General features: G+C 39.3%; 1 protein-coding gene across 1 annotated transcript in view; it reads left to right on the forward strand.

The window, feature by feature from the left end:
- Window positions 1–15,481, forward strand: part of RFX4 (regulatory factor X4) — an 88,021-nt gene that overhangs the window by 36,281 nt on the left and 36,259 nt on the right. The window contains exons 5-8 of the mRNA XM_014307339.2: window positions 7,859–7,920; window positions 12,571–12,784; window positions 13,631–13,710; window positions 15,477–15,481. The exon at window positions 15,477–15,481 is cut by the window's right edge and continues 157 nt beyond it. Of these exons, the coding sequence (XP_014162814.2) occupies window positions 7,859–7,920; window positions 12,571–12,784; window positions 13,631–13,710; window positions 15,477–15,481 (361 nt within the window). The remainder of the gene's footprint in view (window positions 1–7,858; window positions 7,921–12,570; window positions 12,785–13,630; window positions 13,711–15,476) is intronic.

Genomic DNA, 15,481 nt, shown 5'->3' on the forward strand with positions numbered 1-15,481 from the left:
AGGGGTGGGTGCCATAAGGCTTCTCCTGGCTCTACCATTCCTCCCAGCTGCTAGCTGCATTGGCAATTCTTTGAGCTTCTCTTTCACTTTTATTTCCAACACTGATTTTTGTTCTTGTTTCTTTTGTGAGCCTGTATGTACACTGGTTTTTAGTCAGGACCCTCGAAGATGTAATCTTCCCAACTGCAGCAATCTGTCCCATCCTCCGCGCCCTCAGTTCATTGCTTTAAATTTACTGGGCAGTGCTAATTCCCCTGCCATGCCCTGCCACATCTCTCCCCCAGAACACTGAGAGACTTGAGGTAAAATCGCTTTGCATCTTCATGAAGCTGAGTTCTTCCCAACTCCCATGTGCCCCCTGGAGGATAAATACTTTCCTCTTCTGATTTCTTTTTTTTTTTTTGCTTTTCTTTTGGGGCTTTCCTGCCGTGTCTTTTGACAAGCAATAACAAACTAATATTTGAAAAGGAAAACGAAGGTTGGTGACACTTCTCAGGGTGATTTCCCCCCTCTGAGGTCCCTTTACATCATTTTGGCATCTTAAAGAGGTTTAACATGGATGCATGCTCTCACAAATTTTGTTGCTCCGACTGGCTTTGCTGTAAGTGAAAATTACATTCCAGTGAATGCATTTCACTAGATAATGGGCAAAGTCCACAATAGACTTGTAATATTGATTAGGAAAGAACTTTTTTCCCCCAATAGTTTACTTTGCTCCAGTGAGGTACAAGCTGTACCAGCCAGACTCCTTTTTCATGATGATGCACTGTCTATGCCCAGAAGTTTTGCTTTCAGGACTGTTCCTCCAAGCATGACTAGGATAAACAAGTTTTACAGTTTCTTGCTGTTATACTATATTATTTTAAAGTTTGAAAAGGGAGAAAAGACCTTTATTGAATCCTCTCTGGTAATGACATTGTGATGTGATTGCATTCAGATTTGTCTTTGTATTGAAATGCACATATCAGGAAATTGCCTGCAGTTGTTCATAAGGAGATACTTCTTCTGAAGATGTGTTTATTTCTTTGCTCTCAGATTGCTCTTAAGTAGGCTCAATAGTAACTGGTATACAAAGCCAAATTTACTGTTAGTGCTCTCTTCTGATGGATTAAAACAACACTTGTTCTATTATGAGCAATTTCTACAACACTGAATACAAAAATAGAACTGGGGAAAAATATCAATGTAAATATGAGGATGTAGTTTCTCTTATTGCACTGAATGAGTCTGTCACTGCTATCTGAGCAGTCCCTGGTTTCCCTTCATCCCTTTTGAACAGCTAGGATTGCTGACTGAAGAACAGTTTCCACCAGTATGAATTTTCTTCCCAACTCTGAATCTTCTAGGCCAAGATCCTCTGACGAGACCATAATAATACAAGTCCTGCAGAAGCAAGCAGTCATGCAGGTGTGGGCCATGGTGATCCTGCAGAATAGCTGTAAAAGTCTTTGCTCCCTTGGCTCTACTTAGCTGATTCTTGTACTGTTGTAGGTTGCTGACCACTGCCTTTTTCTTCTTGAGCTTGGGGAGTAAGAAAACCAGTGAGGACCACTCAGTTTCTCTGGAGTGACTTTTCCTTTCTCAATACCCTACAGCAATGGGACTTTTAGTGTTTTGGCCACTTCAAGCATCTGGCTTCCAGTTAGGCCTTAAGCATGGATTGGCCCCAGGGCTGCTTTACCTCATGCCTTGTCAACACGTCCCAGAGGCTGTGCTTACAGCTCAGGGTCTGCCAGAGTGCAGGGATCCTGGTGCTCAGCCTTTTCCCACAGATAGGCTGGGTGATGGCAGGCACTGTGCTGGCACCAGTACAGAGCAGGGGGAGTTGTGCAGGGTTTTAGGTCTGCTTGCCTTCAGCAAGTCAGCGCCAAAAGTGGCTGCAGCTCAGCTAAGGATCTGAGGCACACCACTCAGTGTTTGCAGCTTTGTTGGGGCACAGTAATCTGTTTGATCATGCCTTAGGCTGAATTCTATCTGGCCAAAGGAACTGCTGAAGGAGGATACTGTTTTATGTAGATGAATTTGAGAAGCGGTCTTGCAAGCTTCATCGCAGTGTCCAGTTCAGTTGGAGTTCCTCACAGAATCTAATCTCCATAGCAAGCAGAGTTGGGCACAGGCATTAGAGAAAAGGCCAGCAGGTTTTTCTGCCTTGCTTTGCAGCGTCAGTTGAGCCATACCAATGCTAAAAACAAGTTCTTATCCTAGAGTTAGACCATGCCCTATTTCAAAACTTAGGAAGGTAAGTGGAGAGAAATGGGAAGGTTATTGAATCTTGACAGACAACAGATCTGCGGCCAAGAGTACTGAGCCTGTACACTGCAGCCTTCCCTCCTGGCCACGCAAGTAAACAAGCAAGGGGGTAGAGAAGGTATAGAAGAGGAAGGTAGAGAAGTCATGCTTGTTCCCCTTTTGTTTACACAGTTTGGTGGATTCGAGAGACAGAAATGGTGTTTTGGGCTACTTTGATTATGCTCTTTCCTATCAATGGATGTTTCTCGGTGCAAATTTTCTTGACCATTTCCTCAAGACAATATGATGCTGAATCAGCCCCAAGCCGTTTTGAGCTGAAAGGAACCTCTTAGCACAGGTGTTAATAATAACACCTGTCTCAGAGGAGGATTTTGAAAAGCACTAAAGCTGATGGGGAAACCCTGGAAAGACCCAGCAGGAACAGTACTGGGTCAAAGGCGAATGAACCAAAGACCCTTTCCCTTAAAAGATTGAGGACATCAGTATTGCTTGTGTTTCATAGCAGTGAGAATAAGGAAAGCATAGCTCTGTGAGAATGTAGCTATGTTTGTTATCACTGAATTTTTGCTGCTGCCATGGCAAAGAATATTAAGACTGAAACACCACAATAGAAGTTGGTAGATAAACACATATCTTCTATGCCTCACTTCATGAAAGAAAAGCATGCTGTCTAGATATGGGGCCTGAAACCTGAATTGAGAGAAGCAGAACTAGGCCCTGTTATGAAGAATTGTTATGAGAGGAAAGAGAATTTATTCCACGGTATGTAGAATCTCTCTAGAATCTCACTGAGCTAGGGAGTGCAGAGCCTGGAATCCACTTCTCATTCTGGCAGTGCGAAATTGCTGGGTTGCAAGTTAATTAGATCTTATTTCTCTACTTTGTGAAGTTCTAGAAGCAAGGCTAGAATTATGTCAAATAGAAAGGAACATAAGTAATGAAGAATAACATCCCTCTAGATCAGGTGCATCATGCCTTTTGAAAAGCAGAAATTTAAAACATTCTAGTGGAAAGACTTTTAAAAGCCATCCTCTACCTGTTGCCTCAGAGTAAAATTTAATATTTTGACAAAGGAAGGAAAAGGGTTATTTCAGAAATTTCCAGACATCTCTGGTTTTTTCCATCCTTGCTTGAATGAAGACAGACACATAAGATGCTTTATAAGATTTCTTTTCCCTGATTTGTTTTGACATATCATAGATGATTTTAGATGCAATAATTTGGAAACATAGAGTTCACAGTTTGGTAGCGAATGCAATGAGGAGTGATGGGTGACAGCGTGGTGGTGAAAGCAGAATATCCATGCCCATGGCAGAGTGTTTGGAATAAGAAGATCTTTAAGGTCCCTCCCAACTCAAGCCATTCTGTAATTCTGTAATTCCTCATTTAAACGCTGAGCCTGGATCTGCTTGTGTTATAATGTTACAGTACTAGAGATGTGGGGAGAGAGGCAGTGGCAGAAATGACAGCTGGCAGTAATGAGGTTGAAAGAATGCATCCTTGCAGCCATTTGTGGGTAACAGAACAGCTCCTGCAGTTAGCAGTGCCTAAAATTAATAAATTGTGCAGACTCTAATACAGACTCTTACAGAGGATCTTTTTTAGCTGTTGCTCATAAAGTTTTCCGTGTTTTACATGGATGCTCAAGAAACCCATTTAATTTTATTGCCTTAAGAATAACCAAAAATACAAGTAACTAGATATTTAATTCAAGTTTATTCAGACACGCCTGCTAGGTTTAAAAAGCTGAAGTGGGATAAAAATCATGTTATCTCCCCATGTGACTGACCTGCACAGATATTCCAAAAACCATTTGTCAGGATTGTCTGAAGCAATGTTCAACAAATGCTGATCTGGATATACTAGTCCTCTGAAAAAATTGTAAACTATATATATGTTGTTTTATAATGTAATGAGTTTATTTTATGTATGCAGTAAGCACTCACCAGAAGATAAAGTGATGCCTTGCGAAGGCTGACCTAGAACAGAAACTAGGCAGAGCAAAATAATAAAGTAGGTGTTTATTAAGAGGCCTCAAATAGATCCACCTTGGGGAGCACAACCCAAAATGGCCACAAAATGGACAACAGGTTACAGGTTCTCGCACTTTTGTAAGTTTTGGTCCATTAGCATATTGGAGCTAATTTTCCAATTACAGTTTTAGCCCACGAAGTCCCATCCTTCTTGTTTTCTCTCTTTGGTCCACCGTTGTTTATGCTCTTGGGCCTGAGATCTGGATAGGCTGTCCTTGGGTCCCCAGAGAAGGAATTGTTTTGTCTACCTATTCTGTGGAGTGAGACTTACACACTAAAGCAGAATAGAATCTGAAAAATATAAAATCTAAAACCTGAGGCATCAAAGCAGTTCTTCATTTTATTGCTTTTAATCAAGAAAGGCATAGAAGATCTTTGGTAGGCAGAAGGCAAGATCATGTCTTAAGCAGAGTACAGAGAAAAGAGAGGGAGAACACATTGAAGTTCAGTAACTGAGAAAGAAATTGCAGGAACTTTTTTTTCCCTGAGGCTAACATAGTAGGGACAGAAGCTATTTCCATGTGAAATTCCTGGTCTACATGTGTTTCAAAACCAAAAATCAGGTAGCCTAAAATAATGCCCAAAAGTCAAAATTGCCATGTGACTTAGGTGAAATTTAATTTGGAATATGTAAAACCTGTACCTTTTTACTCAGCAGTTTTTACTGGGCAGCTGGAATTATGGTCACTTTGAAGAAGCGTGAGACGAAATTTTAGCTCCACTGAAGGACAGTGTTAAAAGATCTGTTCACTCCAAAATTGCTTTGGATACCACCCATGAGATCTTTTTACCACTGTTACTGTTGAGAAGCCAGAACTGCTGTGAGAACAGGGACTTTCCATTCAGAAGGTAGCTCAGACTGCGTGGTCTGGTCTTGATTCATTTGCTTGTGCAAACCTCACTGCAGTGATGGAAGGAAAATGATCCAACTTAGTTTTCAGATCCAAACCTAGATTTTCATGTCTGGCAATTAGAACCCACTTCCCTTCCCACACAACTGTAAAGTTAACACATTTTGTCTTTAGATCTTTAAAAGCTAATAAATATTAAACCAGCCATGACATATTTGTGCAGTGATTTTTCAGGTTGACAATGATATAAATTTTTAAAAAACTACATATTTGGTTCTCTGCTTTTTCCACTGATTTCAACACACAGTGAACTCCACTTTGTCCTGCCTGATTTCCTCTCCCCTTTCAGAGTAATTTTCCTGCCTTTACCAGTATCATTGCACAGAGATTTGCATAAGTATAGCCGAATATAAACATTTATATGAACAGAGAGTTCTTTTAGTACCTGACTTGTTTTATTTCAAACACAGACATTAATAACACGCATATATGTACAAGCACCTAGGTGTAAGCATACCATTTAATATTTTATATATGCAGCATTAGATAAAATAGTCCTGGCTCTTTTTCCAAAGCTTTGCTTGATTATTCTCTTTTTTTTTTTTTTTAATTACTGGGAAATTGTGTTTTAAGTGATGCATACTTTTAAGATACATTCTGAGAGGTGTATTTATTTCAAATGTGCTGGATTTGAAAAGCAAACAAAGAAAAGAAAAAGGGATCATCTGATCAGCTGCTTCATTATTATTCTGTTTTCCTGATCACTTCTGCCATGGTATGTAGAAATTGGCTGATTTATTTAAATCCCAGTAACTCCCACAGCATATGGTTCATAAAGTAGCATTTACAGTTTGCATTGTAACACTTCACTGCTGCTAGAAATACTTGAAAGTAATATGGTTTGATGCTGTTCCTAGAGGAAAAATAGAGTAAAACTATCTCTAATATTAAATCAACTGCTGTAAGAGCTGCTTTTGGAGAGAGATGGTATTTTCTGAATGACAACTGACACAAAAAAACTCCCCCCAAAAACCAATCAAAAAACTAACACAACCAGTCTTTAAAAAATCCCCTAGCCCAAAAAAAAAACCATCCTCAGAAAGTAGTTCTTCAACACTGCCTTTTTTCCCACAGCCTTGTGGAGCCCCCAACCCTGTCTGCAGAAAATGAAAGAGAGAGGGGTGGGATTAATGTGTAATTAAAGGGAATTTGGAAGGCTGAGATGTTGCGGAATGTTAGATCAGTAGCTGGAACAGCATGTGGTGTTCTTTAGGCAGGCTTCATTGAATCCATACAAAAAAAGAAAGAAGGGCTGCTTGCCTGTCTGCTCATTTATCAAACAGCTAGGCTGAATTTTCACAGCTCCACAAAAGTGTTTTACTATTTGCTGAAGTTTTGCTCCAGAAATTAAAACTGAACAACCTAGCGACTCTGAGTCTTTGCTGCATTTTTGACATCAGCCACCTTGTGCAAAGCTCTTGGAAACCAACACAGGTCAATTTTTATGTGATACTAAGGGAAGATGGTTGTACATTTGCTAAAACCCCCCAGAAAGTACTGAAGAAATGGTCAAATATGTGACATTGTAATGTCTATATTTATATAACACCTTTTGATCTAAATACGTGTTCCAAAGCTTTCCGTCATCAGTCAGGATTAAATATTTATCATGGGGGCAAAATGGGTAATGGAGAAAAAAAATCTATATTATTTAATCAATTTTAATTTACTTTATTCCTAGTTGAACAGTTATATTCCATCTTGCAGGCTTGTTTTTCTTTAATATTGGTTGGTGTTACCCTGCCAAAGAGGAAGCATTTAGTGATTTATGTAACAAAAACACAATTAAAATGGATTACAGATTTTAAAAGGAAGGAACTCCTTTGCAAGTAAATCTTCAAGGCTTACTGCACTTTTTGTTGCATGACTGTTCTGGCAGAAGACTTTTCCTCCTACGGCAGACCCCAGTGAGAATCTGGTTCAATCCTTGGTGGTGCTGAGCATCTCCTTTCCAGCAACAACAGCAAAGCTTTTTCATCAGGATTAGCCTGGTTGATAGAGTCTCTGGTGACTTAAGGCACAATCTCCATTCATTGATTTATTTCCTTAAATGCAACTGGCCCTGAAGAAGTTTTGGTTGCAGTAGCAACATTCTTTTAATGTCTGCTGACGCACTGGAGTTTGGATTCTTGATGACATCCTGCTGTTTCTGAGATCCACTTGTTTTCCATAAAGGATGAATTGATTATGAGGTATCTTTACAAATGCTGTGATGAGTTTCCTTGGTAGAGGTGATGCCCCTGTCAAACACCGAAACCTTTTTAGAGAATAATATTTTAGAACAAGAAGTGTTTAGTGGCTGGTTTGTGAAGGTCTGTAGAGAACTTTGTTGATCCTGCAAAGTGACATAAGTAGTAGGCCAATTCTAATTACAGTGCTCCTTAGTTAAGAGGCAGAACTGATCTTAGATTTTAAAGATAATATGTTCTATTCCAGTAACTTCTAAAAGTATTTAAATTAATGGTAGTTAATGAAATTATAGTGAAGTTTAAAATATTTTCCCCCCTTTCAGAAGTGGAATAAATCAAGAGCTTTATTTCTGATTTCTCCTACCACATCACAGTACAGTTTTTCTACTTCTTTTGTCTTAAAAGTCCATATTAATTTAAGCATTAGTAAGTGTGTGTTTCCATTTGTCTTAATATCAGTTCTATCTATTTGCAGATAATAAGACAACAGTTTCCACAACTAACGACAAGAAGACTCGGAACCAGAGGCCAATCAAAGTAAGCAGTGTATGGTATTATTATCATCTCCCAGAGGGCCCCATCTGCCTCTGGCTTTGCTGAATGGGGAATGAGAACAGGCACTAATTTGTGCAGTTGGGAACTTAAAAGCAACTTTGGAAGTTCTATTGTAGTTTTTACATTATCTTACTGATTCAGCAGTGATCCTGTAAAGGTGGTCCTTTTACTGATTTGATTAGCAATATTTTTCATACTGCTTTTTGTCTCAACTCACTTTACACAACATAAAGGACATTCACACTCAGGAGTAATGGAGCCACTGTTGGAGGCTGGGAAATAACAACTGGTTAGCATCACGTTTCAGGCTAGAGAACAAGTGTCAGAACGCTCTTTAAAACTTAGGAAGAACATGCATTGATCTAAACTGAAACTGCTCACAAACCTGTATTTAACCACCATTTTTTCCATGTAATGAAATCCAACATACCTTTAGGTGACTAAAGAATTAACTTATTGCCTTGCCCAAAAGATAGTATTTTCTGAAAACAGTTCATCCTAATTCCAGATTGAGAAACTGATTCAGAATTTAGAATGTGGTTTCTGGGATATTTGACTTTTTCCAATTGTTAATAAGTTGTGATTCTACCAATTCATGTAGAGGATACAGCCATGTTTTTACACTTTTTTCTGCATGTGGACTCCAAGAAATTTTTCCAGGGGAGCTTTGAATCTTTTTGTAGCAAGCATAAGGCCCCTCACATAATAAAATCTGCTTTTCTCATTAGCTTTCACAGAATCCTACAGAGTAGCAAAAGTGTAGTGTCTATAGATCACAAGTGAAAACTATGGAAGGGGAAATGAAAATGTCATATGGTGTGTTTGAAAAATTTTGTGGGTAAAGCTTCTCTTGCAAAATAAAGCCTATAAAACACAATATGGCTAAATGCTGAGAATTAAATATGCTATTAGGATGGAGCTTACATCCTAATACATAAAGCTAGAATGAACTGCTCTTTAAAGAAAAAAAGAAACTAAGATGCTAAAAGAAATGCCATTGAAGACAAATTTACTATGCTCTTCTACTAAGTGGTCCATGCAAAGCAGTATTTCTTTGATGGGACAAAATGTTCTTCCCCCCAGCTTGATATTTCCTTAGTTTTTGTAACTAAGATTTCTTTTTCTTGAGCAGACATATTTAAGCAGCTAATTGAAACTTAATTTTGGGAATGGTCCCAAATGGAAATTCAGAGTTGCCATAACACCACTCATCAAAGCCACCAGAAGTCTCTCAGGTGGAAATTGTGAGCTAGCCCAACAACATACTAGGAAAGCATGATAGGACCATGATAAGAGAGCCAGGATTTTGTACTGAATATAAGTTTTGTGAAGACAGAGTGAAAGTGTGTACAAGATGCATTGTGGACACATTCATATGAGTACCCCCTATTGGCTATCAAATCATCCTGGCATCCTGCAACTTTTGTTACTTGTCCTTACATTTAATGAAAGGAGTGAGCACTGCTCTATTTCCAAACCGGAGCTCCTCCCACTCCAGGAGTCTCTCAGAGGGCAAGACACTCTTCATCTGCTGACTAGGGGTGTCTTGCAACTCCAAAAGCTGTCTCTTTACTGTCACTGAGACGTAATATTTCTTGCACAATTTCCCTGTAACCTGCCCGCCTGTCAGAGCAGCTTTCAGGTCACGTACTCCTTTCACGCCACTTGTGCAATGGTTCTGCCCCATCTAGCAAATAGAGGTTTCTGTCATGCGCACAGAGACTACCTATGTGCTATATTTTAAGATAAATATTCTCCTTGGTAGACCCAGCACAGCTGTAACCGAGTTCTGGTTTTGTTTTCAGAAACATCTGACTGCATTCCAGTTAAGTGTTACGTAAAGAAATGACTTTAAGCATTAACACTTCAGTGCCTTTATCACCAACTGTGCTGACCAGTTGCTGCCAGTATTATTTTTGTTCTGCTTCCCTGCTACTGCCAAAGGGAATTCAGTCATAGAAGTAGTTCATATTATCTGACTTCACACTATTCTGTCTTCAGTCTTTTTATAGCACAGCTGCCTTGGAACATTACTAAGTTCAGAGCTGCATTGGTGGTGCTCATCAGTTGAGAGCTTTCTGTTTTGCAGCTGGTTTATTGATGTGAGCATGCAGATGCAGCTGTACTCTGTCGCACTGAGCTTAGAAACAGTTCCACCACAGGTGAGCCGTGAGAAGGCAGCTGAACATCAAAGCGAATTTCTTCCTGTATTGTAGTCTGAAACTCTTCAATTTGGTACCCAAGGTGTGAGTGGAAGCTACACGGTGTGAAGGGAATTTTGCTTCTTTCTTTAAAGGAATGCTGAATATAAGAGATCAATGAGGGTAAAAAGTATTTCACTTTAACACAAAAACAATTTTGTTGTGTGCATATTATTCTTCTACATATCAAACTTTCAAGCCCTGTTTATTGAACTAAGTCGAAGGGGGTTTTTTTGGATAGGAATACAAAAAATAATTGGAAAATAATCTGTGTAAACTACTCCAGTGAATTTTTGCACTTTGGGATAGTAAAATTAATGTAAAAAGAAGCTATGTAGAAAAATTTTGGAGTTAATTTTGCTGCTGCTGTCTATGTGATTTTAAACTCCATGGAAACCTCTTTTATGCAGTTTACTACCAAGTGAAATATACCAGGAATTAAACACTGCACAGTGAAATTCTACAACATTTTCCAGGCTTGTTTTTTTTTTCCTTCACTGATTTAAGACAAAACTTGATACAGGACTGACCCCTGTTTAAAGTTTAAATTATGTTTAAATTAATTGAAGTTTAAATTATACAAGCCTTTCAGTCCCACTTGCTCTTTTTCCCTCTTCCTGCCCTTCCCTGAGCAATTTGTGCTGCTGGCTCCCCAGAGCATTTCCTTTTGGGTTCCCCTACCCCAGATGTAGCACATAGGCCGTGTGTGAGTTTTATGGCCCTTATGTGCAGTGCTCACCTGGCAGCTGTCAGGGACCAAACTGGGCACTTAAACCAAGAGCTTTTTTTTTTTCAAGCTAAAAAAATAAAAAAGCCAAACTTCTACAGCTGGTGTTGTAACCCTTTGCCATTAGTTACCTGTAAGAGGTTAGGAACATTCTGGAGCCGGGTTTCTTGTACGGAATGCATGTTTTGACCTAAGCTCTGATGGGAAAATTTGGAGCCAATACTGTTGCTTTCTCAGGTATTGAAGCTAGGAAAATCCATTCATATCATGTCAGTGGAATGTTTTAAGAAATGTGATTTGGATTATTCAATGTTGAGTTCAAGATAGTTTTCATTTTTAATGGAAAGTAGGGAATGCCCTCAGTAGGTATGGCCAGGAACCATGTACTAGAAATTTCCTACATCACCCCAGGCCTTCTCTCAGCCTATGTCCGCGGATAGAAGAGTCTGGCCTTCCAGCTCTTTGCCACTATTTTCTGCTGGGGATTATGACGTGCACGGATCTGTGGGTGAATGACTGTGAGCGGAAAAGGAAAAGTCACCAGTTAGTTTAAACTACCATCACTTACATGCTACTCTTTAATTGATTTCATTGATGACCTTTGTAGAACTGCCTCAAGTGAATTTGTGTCTGAATGAACAGATTTGGTGTCAGCACTCTGAAACAGTAACTGACTGAAGAGTCAAAGAAGCATCCAGAGATGGAAATTTCTTGTGCCATCATAGTGGCATCCAGAAGACAGAGTCTCATGATGATCTGATAGGCTATAAGGAGAGAAGTGGAGGATCGCTGAAAAATCTGTGTAGGATTTGGCTGAAGTAAAAGTATACTAGCAATGCAATCTTGTGATGCATTTTGTAATCACAACTAATTTAGTTGATGTGTTGGGTGCCTGCAGCTGAGAAACTGAAATAAAAGTTAGGAAATTACAGGAGGACTAAGATGAAATCTCTGCAGCTTTGATGCAAGAATTTTGCTTGATAACCAGTGCATCCACCAGCACCTATAATAAAGCTGACTGGTAGCACAAACTTGTCCCACAAGGCCACCGATCTGTTTCCATAGCACAGCCACACTGTAATTCCTAGAGTGGCCTCACAGACAGAGTTAGTGCTGTGTCCTATCTCTCACTGATCAAAGCCCAGTGCTGATGCTAGGGTATGTAGCAAATAATTGGAACAAGTCTTTCCCCCCCTCTTTTTTTTGAAAATTGAAGTGTTTTCAATTTTTGAAACATTTCTGATCAACTCGTTTGCAATGAAGACTTGTGCTTTTCAGGGACCGAACCAGCCCTCAACAGCCTGAGAATCAGGGAGCTGAAATAACAACAGAAGGGCTGGTTCAGAGGGTCTGTACCTCTGCTTATTGCTGAGCTAAAGGAGTAGCTGCACAGCAGAGCTCTGCCAACAAGTAATGTTAGGATCCTTTTTTTTTTTTACTAAGGAGTTAAAAAAGTAGAAGTACATAATTTTCCTGCCCTATAACAGAGTCACCTTACTTTTGCTGTAAAGAATGAAAATTAGAAGCTCAGTATATTACCACAGTGTTCTGCTGCTGAATCAATGCTTGTTAATAATGTATAAACTATTGCTCAGTCTTTTTTGCCGTAGAAATCATTTGCATTATCAGTTTCCCTTGCCTCTATATATTTTTCTTTAATTTTCAAACAATCTGCTTTATAAAATACGCATCTCTATGTATCAGGTACCATTATTATGGGATTGCAGTGAAAGAAAACTCCCAGTATTATGATGTGATGTATTCTAAAAAAGGAGCAGCCTGGGTCAATGAGACGGGAAAAAAAGAAGTAACCAAACAGACAGTGGCGTATTCACCACGATCCAAACTGGGAACATTGCTGCCAGAGTTTCCAAATGTCAAAGATCTAAATCTGCCAGCCAGTCTGCCAGAGGAGAAGGTAACACTTTGGAAATCTTTTCTCAGCTTGTCTTGGTTTCTTTTTTCCCCCTGCTCTGGATGAAAGCTTTGTCTAATATATAAAGACTTAAAACAGGAGTAAGTTTAATAATGCCTTGATTTGATTTATGGGAGGCTGAAGTACTTAATTTAATAGGAAGAAATATCTTCCCTTAAAAAGGGGAGCTGACACTATCAACTGTACAATATTTCTAACACCCATGTACGTTTTTTAAAAAGTTACATTACATACAGCAGGGCAACTTTTAAAATTATGTGATGTTTGAGGGCAACTTTTAAAATATTGAGGGCAGCCCTCTAATTTGTGAACACACTAGATGGCAAACTGACAAACAGTTCTAATGCTTTCTTGAGTAGGGAGATGTAGTGAATTTCTTCTTCTAGAGTAGAAATTCAGAGAATCCTATTTGCATATATGACAAAAATGTTCTGGCTCCTCTTGGCTGAGCTTGCTAGGTTTCTGGTTCCATTCACATGTGTAGTATCAATGTGAAGTGGACAAAAGAATAGGGTTTTTTAGTTCTTTATGTCCTAATTAGGGGCACATTCTCATCTTTGATCTCACTGAGGCTTTTTGCTCCTCTTACATTTGAAGAATCCTATTGACAGAAAAATCCATGAATTCAAAGGGAGAATTTACTTTTGAGAAGAAAACTCATCTTACAGCTAATCTAAATACAATTTAACTGAGTTCATTATTTTTGCAGTTGCACATTGATAAGATAAGGAAAAAACTTGCTTTTTCTGTGCTCTGTGTTCTGGTATTTTAAAAGAGGATTTCTTAAAACAGAATGATCTTTTGTGTGTCTCCTTCATTCTTTTTCAGGTTTCTACCTTTATTATGATGTATAGGACTCACTGTCAGAGGATACTAGACACTGTAATAAGAGCAAACTTTGATGAGGTATGGTTAGAAACTGCAGTTGCAGTTTAATGATCCTTAAGGTATCAATGGATTTGAGACCTCATTTTGTATGTTATATTACAGACTTAGGGGTTTGTGGTGCTCAGTGCTTTTCAGGAGCAAGGAAAAATGGCTGTACTTGAGTATCTAATATGTGACTGACAGCACTAAATCTCACTTATAATTCTGGGTGAGTTGGAGGAGCAAAAGCAATGAGAATGTTTTTGCCCTCTGTTCTCCAGCAGGATTAAGGTAGCAATATCCCCTTACAAGATGCTGGACAATCCAGTTCTTACAACTCGAGAAGTGTGTCCACCACAACTTTTCGAAGCTTTTGTTGGAACTGAGCCGTCTGAAGGAATTCCTCTCTGTGCTCAGCAGAGCCAGGGCAGGTGTCACGGCAACAACAGTGGGCTCTGCTGGTCTTTTAACAGCAATGCAGAGTGGTGGGGAGATTACAGTCTCCCAGACATCCCAGAGAGCCATAGCTGAAGTCTCTGGTTGCTCTGTTGTACTGCAGTGCAGCTAGGAACACACACAGTGCTCACCAGTGAACACCATCTCTTAGAGATGTTTAAGGCTTGTACCTGTTCATATCTCACTGAATTTGAGGGATTGCTAGCAGTACATGCAGACAGCTCTATAATTAGAGCTGAAAAATAAAATGTTACTGGAATGCAAGCAGGTTTATATTACATGAGAAGATGGCTTTTTATCTAGGATAACAAATCTGGCCATAGAGATACTGAGGACCTGATTAAAAGATGATATTCAGATCCTGGAGAAAAAAAAATGGGTCTTTCGACTCTCTCTTCTGAACAATGGGAGAAAATTCCTTGCTTTTCTTCTTTAATTCTCACATTCTTTTGGTTTAAATCTAGTTTTGCACCACTGTACTGAGTCTAGAATTTTCCATGTGAGAAAAATACTTGACACATTCAGGACATTTAGGTGGACGAGTCTCAGAATAGTTTCTTAAGAGCAAGATGCTGTATTTTATTAGTTTTATCAGGATCTCTGGTAGGGAATGGGCTGAGCAGCAGCAATATATAAATGGCAAATACTCTTTGCTACACATGGTGTGGTTGCTTACTTCACTGCAGCATGTGTGCAGAAAGTTATAATTCGTGAGTGCTGGTGTTCTGACCCCTGTGGAACTGATCATATCATTCTCTGAATAACACCTTTATAGCCTACATTCAAATTTTCAGAGGTATATTTTGTTGTGTCTGAAATCTCTCCCCTATTTTTGGGTTTTTTTTGCCTTTCGCCACTTTTTCTCCACTTTCCTTCATAGTGGAGGAAAGATAAAATCCAAAAGTGTAGTGTTTCTTTCCAAAGCAAAGACAGAAAATGGTATATTGACCCTTGTAAGCCATTTGTCATCCTCTTCTCCCTCCCTCCCTCCACCAAGGCCTAGATTGTATTCCTTTGTACACAGGGACAGAGTGCAAAGAGAGAGAAAAAGGCCTGACATGTGAAGCCAAAGAGCTAAACTCATCAGCCACTGATGGAAGATAAAAATCCAGTGATTCTCATGGGTGTCTCTACTGCAGTGACACAAAGACTCTCTGTCACCAGCCTCGAGTGTCTCTGTACCTTTTGGTTGATTATCCCATTTTGTGCTGCGTTACAGTACAAGCCTGTGTAGTTAACGCACATGCCTTGTCTGTGTTGCACGCCATTAGCCCACCTCTAAAACAAAAGCTGTGTAAGCATGATCATTTAAAGAGAATGGTATTTGTGGCCTTTGATTATTTTAATTTTAACATT

This window comes from Geospiza fortis, unplaced genomic scaffold (assembly GCF_000277835.1).
Source record: "Geospiza fortis unplaced genomic scaffold, GeoFor_1.0 scaffold173, whole genome shotgun sequence".
Taxonomy (NCBI): Eukaryota; Metazoa; Chordata; class Aves; order Passeriformes; family Thraupidae; genus Geospiza; species Geospiza fortis.